We start from the raw sequence: 15705 nt of genomic DNA, 5'->3' as shown, positions 1-15705 counted from the left end.
TTGCAATTGGTAAAAGAATAGCAACATTTTAGAAAAGTAACCAGCCGTCTTCTGGTTTTTATTTACAGAAGGAAAAAGCGGGGAAAGCATTAGACCATTTTTCTGAAGCCTCCATTAATTCTATTAACAGGCCACAAAGAAAAGCCAAGCATGTTTGCCCCTTCAAAGGTTCAGAATTAAAAATAAACCTCTTGCCTTCAAGTATATCACCTCAATGCCATTTGATAATCCAGCCTTTACAAAGTATCTGACTTTATAAAGATCAATATTTTCAAATGAACAATCTTACAATAGTAACAGGGACCTACTATTTTCTAATATAGCAGATGATGACAGCAAACCTTATTAAAGAGATCTTGGTACACTTTCTAATTTATTTATAATAACTAGAGAGGTCAGATAAAAAGTTAACTGAAAGGATCTGGAGTCAGGAAATTTATAATCCATGCCCAGCTCTCCCACCATTAGCTGTGTGGCACTAGCTATTTTGAAGACCAAATGAGGTACCACACAGAAAAATGATATAGAACCTATAAACTGGCTCCATGTATAGTATTTCTTAGATGACACTTAAGGTCCCTTCTAACTCTTAAATGATTCTATTATATTTCCAGGATCCAAACTGGAAAGCTCAAATAAACAAAAAAGTAGAGGGGGATGGAGGAGGCTGGACCATGACAACTATCACAAGGCTGACACAGTAGCAGGACAGGGCCTGATGAATATTATTTATCCAATACAGTCACTACCTTTTGGGGATGTTTACTCAATACCTTCTCTGTAAAATTATCCTCTAGTCCCACAGAAAGGCCCATCCTTGGCAGCTGTATTTGTACTCTGTAAATCCACTCCTGTGGTCACAGTTGATGGGACCAGGTGTGGTCACCGGCCTAACCAAGCCTCTAAGATTCTCTCTTCTAGGAAGACAGAACTGGGGCTGGAACACAGCTCCCAAAGCATGTAGTTAGAATTAAAAGACATGTAAAATCAGGAGCAAGAGGGCAAACAGACATCTTCTGCCACATGTACAAAGAACCAGAGAAAAACAATATACAGAGATAACATATTACTTTACATCTTTTACTGTTGGAGAACCACATCTAATCAAACTCCCTACTGGCAATTATATAAGCTTTATATATGAAGAACCACACATTAAGTGATTAAGTCCTACGTAAAACTGTTGACTAATCACCGGTTAGATTAAATCCATGTGAAATAATTCAAAACGATTCTTTTAAAAAGGGTGTTTAGTGAGTACAATCAGTAACAAAGGCTTGCATGGCCAAAATTTAGAAGAATTTAAAACATAAAATTTAAAAGAATAAAAACAGGAAGTGTTGGAGATGATGTAGAACGACTCACAGTCATGGCTGGGGGGGGTATGTAACACGGTATAACTACTCAGCAAAATAATGTGGCAGCTTCTTTTCAGGTTAAATATACACTCCCCATACAACCCAGCAAATTCACTCCCTAGGTATTTGTCCCCCCAAAATTAAAGCACATGTCCACAAAAACATATGAACAAGAATGTTCACAGCTTTAATAACAAAAGCTAAACTCAATGGGACACCTGGGTGGCTCAGTCAGTTAAGGGTCCAACACTTGATTTCAGCTCAGGTCACGGTATCTCATGGGTCGTGGGAGCAAGCCCCATGTCGGGCTCTGAGCTTAGCAGGGAGTCTGCTTGAAGATTCCCTCTCTCTACCGTTCCCTCCACTCGCTTGCTCTTGCTTGCTCTCTCTATAAAATAAATAAATATTTTAAAAAATAACTAAACACTGAAAATCCAAATGCTCACCTCAGGAAACTAGATAAAGTGTGGAATATTTCTCGGCAATACAAAGAAAAGAACTACTGATAATGCAACAACATGGATGAATCTCAAAAACATTATGTTGTACAAAAGAGTACATACTGTATTGCTCCACTTATATGAAGTTCTAGAATAAGCAAAATTAAGCGATGGTGATAGAAGTCAGATCAATGGTCGACTGATGGGAGAGGGGCCTAATAATAAACGTATGAGTGACATACCAAAACGAACGAGATGAAACTAACACAACACTTGCAGGGAAATTTATAATTGTGAATATCTATATTATCATAAAAGATCTCAAATCAATAACCTAACTTTCCTTGGGGGCACCTGGGTGGCACAGCGGTTAGGCGTCTGCCTTCGGCTCAGGGCGTCATCCAGCGTTATGGGATCGAGCCCCACATCAGGCTCTTCTGCTATGAGCCTGCTTCTTCCTCTCCCACTCCCCCTGCTTGTGTTCCCTCTCTCGCTGGCTGTCTCTATCTCTATCGAATAAATAAATAAAATCTTAAAAAAAAAAAAACCTAACTTTCCACCTTAAGAAAATAGAAAAATAAGGGTCAACTAAACCAAAGAAAGCAGAAAGAAGGAAGTAATAAAGATTAGAATGGAAATACAGGAGATAGAGAAAAATCAACAGAACCAAAGTTCCTTCTTTGTAAAGATCAGCAAAACTGACAAACTTTTAGCTGCGCTGACAAAAAAAATGACTCAAATTACTAAAATCAGGAATAAAAGAGATAACCTTACATGAAACGGACAAATTCTTAGAAAGACGCAAACTACCAAAATGGACCAAGGAAAAATAAAAATACTGAATAGACCTATAACAAAGATTGCACTAGAAATCAAAAAAGACAAGCCTTAAGGCCAGGTAATTTCACTAGTGCATTCTATCAAATATTTAAAGCAGAATTAACATGAATCCTTCACAATTTTGCCAGAAAAACAGAAGAGGAGGGAACACTTGCCAACTTATTCTATGAGGCCAGTATTATCCTAATACCAAAACCAGGCAAAGACATAACAAGAAAAGATAACTATACACCCAAAAGCCCTTATGAGTACAAGCAAGAAGCTCTTCAACGAAATACTAAAACACTGAATCCAGAAACATACAAAAAGGATTATACACCAAGACCAAGTGGAACTTATCCCAGGAACGCAGGTTGCTGCAAAACATGAAAATCAATGTAGTTTACCATATTAAAATACAGGATAAAAAGTACATGATCATCTCAATATATAAAGGAAAAGTGGTTGACAGAATCCAACACCCTTTCATGATAAAAAACATGCAATAAACTGGGAACAGAAGGGAACTTCCTCAATCTGATAAACACCGCCCATGGAAAACCCCCAGTTAACATCATACTTACAATGGTTAAATAAAGACTGGATGCCTTCCCCCTAAGACCAGAAACAAGACAAGGGTGTCTGCTCTTGCCAATTCTATTCAATATTGTGCTGAAGGTTCCCTCCAGGGCAGTTAGACGACATCCCCCACCCCCGCAAAAAAGGAGAAGAACTATAAGGCATCCAGATTATAAAGGAAGAATTAAAACTACCTCTACTTGCAGATAACATGATACTATATGTTGAAAATCTTAAGGAATCCATAAAAATACTATAAGTGATAAATGACTTCAGCAAGGTTGCAGCATACAAGATCAATGTACAAAAATCAGTTATATTTCATTACACTAGCAATGACTAATCCAAAAATAAAGGAAATAGTTCCACTTAAAATAGAATCAAAAAGAATGAAATATTTAGGAATAAATTTAATAAAAAGAATTGTACAGTGAATTATTCAGCAACAAATAGGAATGAAGTACTAATACATGCTACAACACAGATGAATCTTGAAAACAGTATGCTAAACTGGTATAGCTACTCTGGAAAACAGTATGGAGGTTCTTCAAAAAGTTAAAAATAGAACTACCCTATGACCCAGCAATTGCACTACTAAGTACTTACCCAAAGGATATACAAATACTCATCCAAAGGGGCACATGCACCCTGATGTTTATCAGCATTATCAACAATAGCCAAACTATGGAAAGAGCCCAAATGCCCACTGACTGATGGATAAAGAGGATGTGGTATATATACACAATGGAATATTATTAAACCATCAAAAGAATGAAATCTTGCCATTTGCAACAACATGGATGGAGCTAGAGTGTATTATGCTAAGTGAAGTAAGTCAGAGAAAGACAAATATCATACGCTTTCATTCATATGTGGAATTTAAGAAACAAAACAGATGAACATAGGGGGGAAAAGAGGGGCAAACCAGAAAACAGACTCTTAATTATAGAGAACAAACTGAAGGTTGCTGGAGGGAAGGTGGGCGGGGGCTGGGCTAAATGAGTAATGTGTATTAAGGAGGGCACTTGTGTTGAGCACAGAGTGTTATATATAAGTGATGAATCACTAAATTCCACTCCTGAAACCAATATTACACCATATGTTAACTAGAATTTAAATAAAAATTTGAAAAAAAAAAACAGTATGCTAAGGGAAATAAGCCAGGCACAAGAGGTCACATGATTCCATTTACCAGAAATGTCCAAAATACACAAATGTATAGAGGCAGAAAAATTTGTGGTTGCGGAGATCTGGGAGGAACGGAGGGACAGAAGGAGGGTACAGCTAAAAGGTAGGGTTTCTTTGAAGAGTAACGAAAACACCCTCAAATCGACTGTGGTGAAGGTTGAAAATTCAGCGACTGCACTAAAAGCCATTAAACTGTGTACTTCAAATGGATGAAACGCATGTGAAATACATCTCAATAAAACTGAGAAATAAAAAGGTAGAGAACTACAGTGAATTTCCATCTATTCAACCCTCTCCCTTTTTTGACCACTTTTGACATTTAGACCACTAAAAAAGGACAAATTATATCCTTAAAAGGAAAAACTAGAACACTAACCACTCTGGTTCTCTTCCTTCTTTAAGCACTGCTTTTAATTTCAATTTAAAGAGCCCCCAGTTGAACACAAACCTCTGTAATTTTCTGTGTCTCTGAAGCAACTCTTTGCACTGTTGTAAAACAAATGTTGAATTCTTGAATGATGGAAGGATACAAACTGTTGAAGTCCAGGAGCAAAATAAACTTATCATAAAATCCTGCAACAAAAAAGCCACATTACAAAAAGTCTTTTTAGAAAAAGCAGATGGGAGAAGGGTAAAAAAAAAAAAAAAGGCAGGGGAGGGGGGTTAAAAAAGCAGCTTTGTCAAAACATAACATTAGAAGCACTGTTCAATGAAGTATATTAAAAATAATATACTATCTAAAGCAGCGAGTTATACCAAAGAAAAAAAATTGTCAACTATCACTCCATAAAAATGCCTTGTATTAGAGTAAAAACTCAAGTCACAAAAGAAGAGCAAAGAAGAGAACATGTCTCACCTTGAAACCAACTACAACGCACGATCCTTTCTACAGCAGTCCCCAAGTGCACCATTATGATGGACAAAAAAAAAAAACCCTTCTCCTATCAATTACTTCAGATAGGTGTCATATCCATTTCAAAAAAATGCTGTAAAATTCTCCTTTAGGTAAGTATTCCCTCCCACCTACCCTGCCACCTCGACCCCCAAAATGTTTAGTGATCCATACCAGTAAGTAGATAACATATTTTTTTTTACCATCATACTTTCTAAGACTAAAATGGGAAGCCCACTCACCTGTACACAAACGGTGTTAAAATCAAACAAGAGATGTATATATATAAATGTGAGTAGTGGAACGATCCACCCTTTTTACTTGCAAAGGGTGAACAGAAAGCTACTATATTTCTCTAGGACATTTACAAAGAGTTATCTTCACCTTAAGAAGAAACTGAATAAAAATAAATGTCCACTATTAAGAAAATAAAAACAACAACAAATACTGATAGCATACTCTGTGACAAGCACTATACTAAATAATCACTTTGTTCCTCAAGTCCCCGTGTGGTAGGTACTCTTTCTTTAAAATTCTAGTGTAGTTAACATACAGTGCTATATTAATTTCAAGAGTAGATATTATTCCTATCTCCATTTTACAGAAGAGGAAAGTGAGGCTTAGAAAGGTTCAAGAGGAAGCCCAAGATCACACAAGGCAGAATTTAAGCCCAGATCTATCTAACACCAAAGGACTCTGTTTCAATATAACTAATAATAAATCACTTTTGCCAAAAATGTCTCCTACTCAAGAGCTCAAGTTACTTGAAAAAACTCGCATTATTCCTGTACAACAATGTAAATATACTTAACAGTACTTAACTGTACCACTGAAAATAGTTAAGAGGGTTAAAAAAAAAAGATCCTTTCTAGCTCTGTGTACCGCAAAACATCTTCTTTGCTGTTAACGACAAGGGGGAGGGGGAGTACTCTGCTGCTGAAGTTCAATTTGGTGATTGCTGTCTGTACTTTCTTGAACTTAGCTGTCCAAATGAACTGGTCCTGGCAGCTCACGCAGAAGCAGAGTCCACCCTCTATAGCAGATGGGAGGAGGGAGAGGCACTCCTACCACAAGACAAACAGCTATATACTGGACTAGGGGTTGACAAACTATGCTCAGACTGAATTCAGCCTACCCCCTCTTTTTATACCATGCATGAGCCAAGAATAGTGTTTACAGGGGCGCCTGGGTGGCACAGCGGTTAAGCGTCTGCCTTCGGCTCAGGGCGTGATCCCGGTGTTATGGGATCAAGCCCCACATCAGGCTCCTCCGCTATGAGCCTGCTTCTTCCTCTCCCACTCCCCCTGCTTGTGTTCCCTCTCTCGCTGGCTGTCTCTATCTCTGTTGAATAAATAAATAAAATCTTAAAAAAAAAAAAGAATAGTGTTTACATGTTTAAATGGTTAAAAAAAATTTAAAAAGCAGAGTATCTCATGATACAGGAAAATTACACAAAATTTAAATTTCAATATCCATAAACAAAGCTTTCTTGGAACACAGCAAAAAAATAAAAAAGATTCATATTAATTCATGTCAGGTGACTGGCCAACAAGATTTTCACATGAACAGAAAATAAAAATAAGGTCATAACAAGACCTATTTGCTAACCTACAAAATACAATTCGGGTCTTGCAGTTTCTCAAGCCTAGGTCTGCATTAAAAAATTCCTTAACACCAGAAGCAAAGCCACCTGCTGCACCTTACCAGCTTTAGGGTCCAACACCAAGCCTCCAGCATAAGCTGCTTTCTTACGTCCTTTCTTGTATTTATTGGCATCTCCATCTATGTCTTCATCTTCATCTCCCTAATATCAAATGGAAAGTTAACTTCACCAGCCAGCAACTAATTAACTAATTAAGAAGCCTTATGATTCTTCCTTTTCCAACTGCAGTACACAATTCTAACCAGCATTCTTTAGTTTTAGCTAGTGATCCTACCTGTGGGGAATGACAGTTACTATAACATGTTCACAAACCTAAATGAATGCCAAGCATGGGACTTACCAAAACACTATATCCCTGAATAAATATGCAAATTCTACTTTAAAATATTTCTGAATTCACAGAACCTTTTATTTTTTAAAATCAATGGATACTAAAAATACAATACTTCATATTATATAAAATCTAAGACAGTAAAAGAGTCCTCTTAAATTCATTACTCTAACAATTATGATGTAGAAATATTAAATATTTTATACAGATATGATTATTCTTGTTAATGTGGACACCTTAAAATAAATGTCCATATACTGAAAATTCATTCCCAAGAAGTTTATTAAATAACCAATATTCAACACCTCAGAAGTCAAAGTCCTGTAAGTTAACATTGCCTATATCAATATTGATAACGTACATAAAACAAATACATGAATTTGAACCATCTTAACACTAAATTCCCCTCCTTTGAGTCAATCACTATCAGTGATGACAAATCGGTAGCTAAGTTTTAGTTCCAATGTCATGGAGGCCACTTCAGAAAACCGACTGCAGTGACCTGATCCCACTAGCAAATAAAAACGCAACAAAGCAACAAAAATAAAGGCTCATGCATTTAAGGAAATAAAAGGTTTAACTGGTATCTAACTTTGGATACAGCTAAGATGGCAAAACACTTTCCTGGTATGGTCACCCATCAGAGAGACTTAATGGTAGCCTCAAAGAATTTCGTATTCCCCAAATACTCTTTATCTACACGGAAAAAAGTGAAGAAGGAAATCACCACACAAACACAATGGAATGACTCTGACATGGTTTCTACAGTATACAGGAGATTAATTATTTTGGAAGCAGAATTTATCACAGCAAAAAAGGCTACGAGGTAATAAAAGGGGGGGATTTTTTAAAAAAGCAAAACACTATGCAGTTTTGGACCCACCAGTTTTTGCTGAGGCTTTCTGAAAATCTGCTTGTCAGGCACAATATAGTTGTTTTCATAAAACGCATGAAGCAACAAGAACTCATTACGCTCGGATCGTCCACCCATCAGCGTCCTAGACTATTAAATAGAATTTCTTTTTTAAATTTGAGCTCAAAACTGTAACAAACAAAAGCAACTTTCAGGTGGTAAATTTAATCACAGCACCTCCTCCACAATTATTCTTCTTAATAAGGGCTACTTTAAAAATAAGAAGGTACAAAATTCATTCTAACGTTTTAAGCGTTATACTTAAAAAGAGACAAAGAAAGCTTAAAATACTGACACCACTTGGGCTATTTCTTTACTCCCAAATAGACCATTCCACATATCAGACACATCCAGATGTTAGAGATGATCCTTATGTTCACCCAAAATTTCAACATACTGCACCTGGCTTTCCTCCCCTTCTTGCAACCAGTTCATTTCACAAAAGAAGCCCAGCTTCCAGAATACAAGTTACTCATTTTATAAGCATGCATTTAGACTCATTATCATATAACAACTACCCCAAGCAAACACTGAATCCAACAGGAAATGCTTTTTCCCCCTTTCTAAGTTAAATTTACCATAATGTTCCCAGCGATGTTAGTGATCTGCAATGCTAATGGAAGAACATTTAGCTCACACATGATCTGCAAAATGAACCTGGCGTCTTTCCAGGTGTGTTCCAACAGGTATAACAGATGAGAAGATTCACTGTACAGAAAAGTAAGAATGAAACAGAGTCAAGTAATTAAAAGAAACAATGACTATAATCAGAACTTCATAAAATATTACAAAAAAATTTTGGTATGAGTAACTTCAGAGCAATGGCACCTTGGCTTTGGAAACATTCTAAAATAAGGCTGGTATGAAACCACGAATTCATTCATGTCATTGATCCCAATGCCCTCCTCCAAAACACGCACCAAAAAAAAAAAAAATCCCAAAAATACAAAGTAAAATTATATGTTAACTACGACCTGAAAACTACCTAAATCCTTTTATTCATTCTATCTAATAAGTATGTGTTACATGCTGACTACGTGCCGGGCATAGTTGTAGATTCTGGTTGTAACCAAAAGACAAAAATACCTGTCCTCATGGGGCTTGTGTCCTCATGGGGGAGACAGAGTATAAATTAAAATACATATATATAGTAGGTTATATAATGCTCAGTATTAAGGAGAAAAAATTAAGAAGCAAAGGAAATATTAAGTATCAGGAGCAGAGGTTGAAATTTTAGTTAGGGAACCAGGGAAGAGTTCACTTAGAATAAAGAACCGGAAGAGGTGAGGAGGCAATCCTTGTGAATGGATATCTGAGGGAAGATAATCCAGGCAAACAGAACAGCACATTCAAAGGCTCTGAGCTGAGCACAAATGTGCACTTCCAGGACCAGAAAGGAGACCAGTGGCTAGAACAGAGAGAATGATGGAGAATGCCATCACTTAGGCATTCTGTCAAAAGGACAGAGTTAAAAGCAGAGAGACACACTGTATAGGACCTTGTAAGTCAGAGTAAGGACTCTGGTTTATACTCTAAATGAAAGTCACTGGAAGATTTTGAGCAGAGTACAATATCTGACTTAACTTTAGCAAGATAACCCTGGTTCCTGGGTTGAAAACAGACGGCACGGAGTCAAGGGCAAAAACAAAGAGACCAACAAAGAGGCTGACATATGACTCATTAATCCAGGGGAAAGAGGAGGGTAGCGTGGACCAGGATGGGTTCAACAGAGGGGAAAAGAAGTGGTCAGATCTAGACATATTTTGAAAATAAAGCTGACAGGATTCTGTGATGGCTCAAACATAGGATATCTATGAGAAAGAGGAATCAAGGAAACCTCAAAGGTTTTGGGCCAAACATGACTTTGGAGAGTTCTAGAAGTACTGGAAAAATAAGAGTTGTCAGTCTTAAGGAAAAACTACAAGAGGAGCCTAGGATAAAAGATCAGGAGTTGAGCTTCTGAACAAGTTAGGCTGGAGGTTCATATTAAACATCAAGTAAAACAGGCAGGTGGAAACAGGAGTCTGGAATTCAAGGGAGAGATATAAGCTGAAGATATCCAAGCAGGAGGCATCAGCACCCACATGGTACTGAAATTCCTGAGACTCGATAAGATCACCTAGAAAGAGCGTAGTCAGAAAGAGAAGCAGTCCAAGGACTTGGGAGGAATGGGCAGAAAAGAATAAGTGGCAAGAGGAGTAGAAGAAACTTAGCTTAGGAAAAAATCAAGCACGAAGGTTCAGTTGTACAAAATGAGTAAGTTCTGGAGGTCTAATATATAGCAATGTGACTACAGTTAATACTGTTATCGTATACTTAAAATTCGCAAAGAGGGCAAATCTAAAGTACTGTAAACACACAAAAAAAACAGTAACCATGTGAGGTGATGGGTATGTTAATCAGCTTATGGTGATTATTTTACAATGCTGTATATATTTATCAAACATCAGTTTGCATACCTTAAATATATACAATTTCTATTTGTCAATTTTACTCCAATAAAGATGGAAAAAAGAAATAATCAAGTAATATCTCTACATAACTTCATGATTTCTCAGTTTTTCTATTTCCAAAAGATTCACACTATCTCCTGAATTAAAGAATTAAGGGTAGAGGGGCACCTGGGTGGCACAGCGGTTAAGCATCTGCCTTCGGCTCAGGGCATGATCCCGGCGTTATGGGATCGAGCCCCACATCAGGCTCCTCCGCTATGAGCCTGCTTCTTCCTCTCCCACTCCCCCTGCTTGTGTTCCCTCTCTCGCTGGCTGTCTCTATCTCTGTCGAATAAATAAATAAAATCTTTAAAAAAAAAGAATTAAGGGTAGAAACCTCAGTATCACATCAATTTCCAAACTGCTCTTAGGAAACATCTAGATGAGGTTAGGATGAGTAAGGGAGATGGAGGTACACTGATAAAATAATTCAAGAGGCAAAATAATTTAAGTTATTAAAGTAACAGAGATGCTGGTGCTGACATGAAGGCAGTTCCCCTCCAGAACACCACACATTCCTGGTCCCTCCAGCCTGGGGGTGATGCTGGCCTCTTGCTCTAGCTTACTTCAAGACAGACAAACTCCAAAGTATCCAGGATCATACCTGTACATATTTCGTACATTTTCCATTGGGATTTCAAACCTTTCAGTTCTCAGAATCTGTTGAACAAGTTCAGACAAATGGTAGCTTTTACAACGAATCAATTCCTTTGCTGAAATTTCCACATCACAGATCATTCGGCCACAGGTAGCATTTCTTTCACCAAATCCACTCCTGCCCTACAGGGGGAGGACAAAAAGCAAATCACATGGACGAGCAGACACTGGGAACATTCTATTCTAACCCGCTTTGAAACTAGCCCAGAATTACAATGAGGAAACTCTCAATCTCCCATTCACCCACTCAGCCAGTCATCACTCAAACAGTTCAAAATGTATGGGGCGCCTGGGTGGCTCAGTCAGTTAAGCATCTACCTTCGGCTCAGGTCATGATCCTGGGGTCATGGGATCGAGCCCGGCATCTGGCTCCCTGCTCAGCAGAGAGTCTGCTACTCCCTCTCCCTCTGCTGCTCCCCCTGCTTGTACTCTCTCTCTCTGTCAAGTAAATATATAAAATCTTAAAAAAAATACTTCTGTATGTTCGCTACATAGCTGACACTGTTCTGGGCATTAGGGAGATAGCGTGAGCAAAACAGAAAAGATTCCTGATCTCCTCTGAAATATACAACAGAAAGACATCAAAACCAAGAAACTATACAGTTTTAGGAAGTAATAGCATATGGAAAAGAGAAAAACTAGAACAAAGGGGAAAATTGGAATTTAGGGGGGCTGCACCTGAAATAGGGCAGTCATGGTAGACCTCACTCAGAAGATGCCACATAAAGAAAACCATGAAGGGGTGAGGAGTTAGTAAATCAACCGCTGGGATGAGGTTAATGACAATTCTATCACCTTAAAGATAAGAACAGGAAAAGAAGCCAGAGCACTGGCTCCAACTCCAATCTGCAACAGCAGAAGCCACTGGAGACTACTATGAAAAATACAGATTCCTAAGTTTTCTGATAAGGCAACATGCCCATTTTAGTTATAAGCTTTAAGTAATAAGATTTCAAGCAAAGAGCATTCTCAGGCTTAGGAAATGAAGATGACTTCATACAAAATCCACCAAAACCTCCCTCAGTGACACAAGCAAGTAGGATGAAAAATACATAGGCTTTAGGGGCGCCTGGGTGGCACAGTGGTTGGGCGTCTGCCTTCGGCTCAGGGTGTGATCCCGGTGTTATGGGATTGAGCCCCACATCAGGCTCCCTCCGCTATGAGCCTGCTTCTTTCTCTCCCACTCCCCCCTTGTGTTCCCTCTCTCGCTGGCTGTCTCTATCTCTGTCGAATAAATAAATAAAATCTTTAAAAAAAAAAGTTATAAAAAAAAAGAAAAAGAAAAATACATAGGCTTTAAAAGAGTTAAAACAGGCCAGGTTCAAAACCTCAGTTCTTCCCCATACTAGCCTTACAACCTTGAACAAGTTCTGTTACCCTTGTGAGAAGTACAGGGAAATTGGAATTGCCATGACAGGCAACTAACGCACAGGCACTTAGCCCTTCTTACACATTCAACGTCAGCTCCCTCCCACTCGTCCTTCCCCTCTCAGTCCTGAATGATAACACTCACTGATCTCGGAACCCCACAACTCTGCTCTAAGAGCTGCAGCATCAGTAATGCTGAAGTGGAGGTAACATGTACGTGCCACCTCTGGATTCTAACAGCTGGTTTTAAAAACTATCAGTGGCTTCAACCAATATAATGCTGCATTCAAAGGAAAAGATGTTTAGCGCCAAAGTTAAAATGTCCTATCACAAGACAACCAATTCTTAGTCAAAGAAGCACAGTGTGTTTCTGGGTAGCTACTCCATAAAAAGAAGCCAAGTCAAGAAATAAGATTTTGAAAACTATTATTACCCCAAGCTTTGGCATGTTGGATCGCTTCAGTCGACCTATCTTGGACCAGTGAGGAACTTTGCACACATTAATTCTCTGCAGGAGCACTTCCAGTTCAAATCCATAAATATTATGACCCTAGTCAGAAAAAGAAGGCAGCCAATAACATTATAACAAACGCAAATTAGAGGATTTATCTTCCTATGCACAGAATTTCTTTGCCCTTTCTTTTTCTGGTCTCTAATTGAAGGCATCATGAGCTTACCTCCGATTGGGGTCCTTTCTTCTTCAGGAATGTATTCATCAGCAGCATTCATTAGCCTTGACATTAACAAAGCTGCTAAGCAGATTGCTGGAATAAACTTTATTTCATCCTAATTGACGCAAGGTTCCTATGTCTTTTAATTTGCAGCTCATGCCTCACAGTGTCGGAGGCAGATTTTTATGTTCCATACTTTTTCGTGATCAGTAAAAACTGTATTCAAATAATTCCATTTTAATTCCTTAAAAACTGAGAACCTGCCTGTGTTGTGTAACAGTTTATACTACAGACTTCTTAGAAAACTCAGGAACTGCATCTAGTTTCTTCTTAAAGAACTGAGTTCAAACACTACTGACTTAAGACTCCTAATCAATATCTAACAAACTATACAATACCAGGTGATAGTTCAAATTAGGAAACAAAACTATACCAAGTAGAAATTATCTCAAAAATGCAACTACGGGCACCTGGGTGGCTTGGTCGGTTAAGCATCCGACTCTTGATTTTGGCTCAGGTCTCAATCTCAGGGTCGCGAGTTCAAGTACCAAGTTGGGCTCTACACTGGGCATGGAGCCTACTTAAAAATAAAATAAACAAAAATGCAACCAAGTTTTCCATGTCTATAAAATGATAATTTCTGTCATGTGAATAATATGCTTCACTGTCTACGTTTATTAAAAAAAACTAAATGAAGCTTAAAATAAATCAAATTAATAAATAGATTTACTTGTTATTAATTTTAATTAAAAATGTGTACCACTATATATTTAGGGCAGTTTTGTCTATTAAGTTAAGAAACCCAGGGGCGCCTGGGTGGCATAGCGGTTGAGCGCCTGCCTTCGGCTCAGGGCGTGATCCCGGCGTTGTGGGATCGAGCCCCACATCAGGCTCTTCTGCCATGAGCCTGCTTCTTCCTCTCCCACTCCCCCTGCCTGTGTTCCCTCTCTCGCTGGCTGTCTCTATCTCTGTTGAATAAATAAATAAAATCTTTAAAAAAAAAAAAAAAAAAAAAAAAAGAAACCCAACGACATGAGGAAGTCTCATTTCCAAATTATCATTCCTGGGATTAGGGATTCACACCAGTGTTAGGATTCTCTCTTACATCTGATCAGTTTGGATTTCTCACACACAGACTTTGCTCTAACACCCTAAGGCAGGCCAGCTATTCTAGGCACCACAACATCTCCTTGGAGCCCGTGAGAGACTACTAGGGGAAACCAGATGAAGACCTAGTTCTGAGCCAGAGCACCAAAGCAGGGCATTGTGGACAGAATCTTCCTGGTGCTTTCAAGATGTGTAACAAAATATATAATACCTAGAATACTAGAAGAGAGGCGGGTGCAGAGACACTTGATAACAACCTACAGGTTCTGGGTACTCTGGCCACACCATGGTCAAGAAAGGTGTCCAAGAGCAAAAGTGAACATGGAGAAATACATAGCACACGCTTTTTGCAAGGCTTCCGTATAACCAAATTACCAATATCACACTTAAAATACATGCATTTATATCCTACTTTCCTTCAAAACAATCAAAAGCACAACATAATTTGATCCATTAACTGAAAAAAAAGGAAGAAATCATATCAAAGAGTGTACAAACTAAAGCCAGAGGAAACAAAGCAAAATGCTGCTTTATGAATCTTAAAAACTGGGGCAAACATAATTCATTGAATTATTACTCTTCCTATCTAGTGGGAATATACTTGGTTATGAAGAGGAAAAAAAATTCCTAGCCCTGACCTCTCAAGAATAGGTCACAGGGATCCACTGAGCTCAGGGTAACTGGCTGGCTCAGTCGGTAGAACATGCGACTCTTGATCTTGGAATTTTAAGTTCGAGCCCCACGTTGGGTTGTAGAGATTACTTTAAAAAAAGAGAGAACCAGTGCGCTCATAAAATTAAAATACTTACACTTTGGAGACTGACACCAAATCAAGGGAATTAATTCCTATGACCACTATACAGCTGGACCACTAATCCAAAATTTTAGAGAAACCAATAGTTAACACAAGTTTACTTACTTATAGGTTGGTCTCTAAAGTGGAAATAACTGGAATATCCTGAACTTCAACAATAACATGAGTTGCTTTTCTCTGAGAGGAAAATAACTACTTTATAGTGGGCTGGCTCTTCCCCCCCATTTCTGTTAGCAGAAACTATAGCAATTCCCAGCAGTCCATAGGGTCATTTCTTCTCTGAAGATTCAAAAAATATATAAAGAATTCATATACTGAATTTAAAAAAAACCCACCCAGTTAAAAAATGGGCAGAGGACGTCAAAAGACATTTTCCCAAAGAAGACATACAGATGGCCAATGGGCTCAGGAAA

General features: G+C 38.2%; 1 protein-coding gene and 1 non-coding gene across 3 annotated transcripts in view; both read right to left on the bottom strand.

Annotated features, from left to right (window-relative positions):
* The window catches only part of POLA1 (DNA polymerase alpha 1, catalytic subunit), a 293771-nt gene that overhangs the window by 239028 nt on the left and 39038 nt on the right, over positions 1-15705 (bottom strand). For both annotated transcript variants that reach the window (XM_011234119.3, XM_034648774.1), the window contains exons 19-24: positions 13134-13250; positions 11280-11455; positions 8762-8891; positions 8154-8273; positions 6981-7080; positions 4833-4957 (exon numbers count right to left, since the gene is read on the bottom strand). In XM_011234119.3, coding sequence (XP_011232421.1) covers positions 4833-4957; positions 6981-7080; positions 8154-8273; positions 8762-8891; positions 11280-11455; positions 13134-13250 — 768 coding nt within the window. The remainder of the gene's footprint in view (positions 1-4832; positions 4958-6980; positions 7081-8153; positions 8274-8761; positions 8892-11279; positions 11456-13133; positions 13251-15705) is intronic.
* Positions 5564-5693, bottom strand: LOC117797567. Its single transcript, XR_004622574.1, has one exon.

The sequence above is a fragment of the Ailuropoda melanoleuca genome, chromosome X, assembly GCF_002007445.2.
Source record: "Ailuropoda melanoleuca isolate Jingjing chromosome X, ASM200744v2, whole genome shotgun sequence".
NCBI lineage: Eukaryota > Metazoa > Chordata > Mammalia > Carnivora > Ursidae > Ailuropoda > Ailuropoda melanoleuca.
The sequence above is the reverse complement of the archived record's forward strand: the minus strand, read 5'-3'. Positions and strand labels throughout refer to the sequence as shown.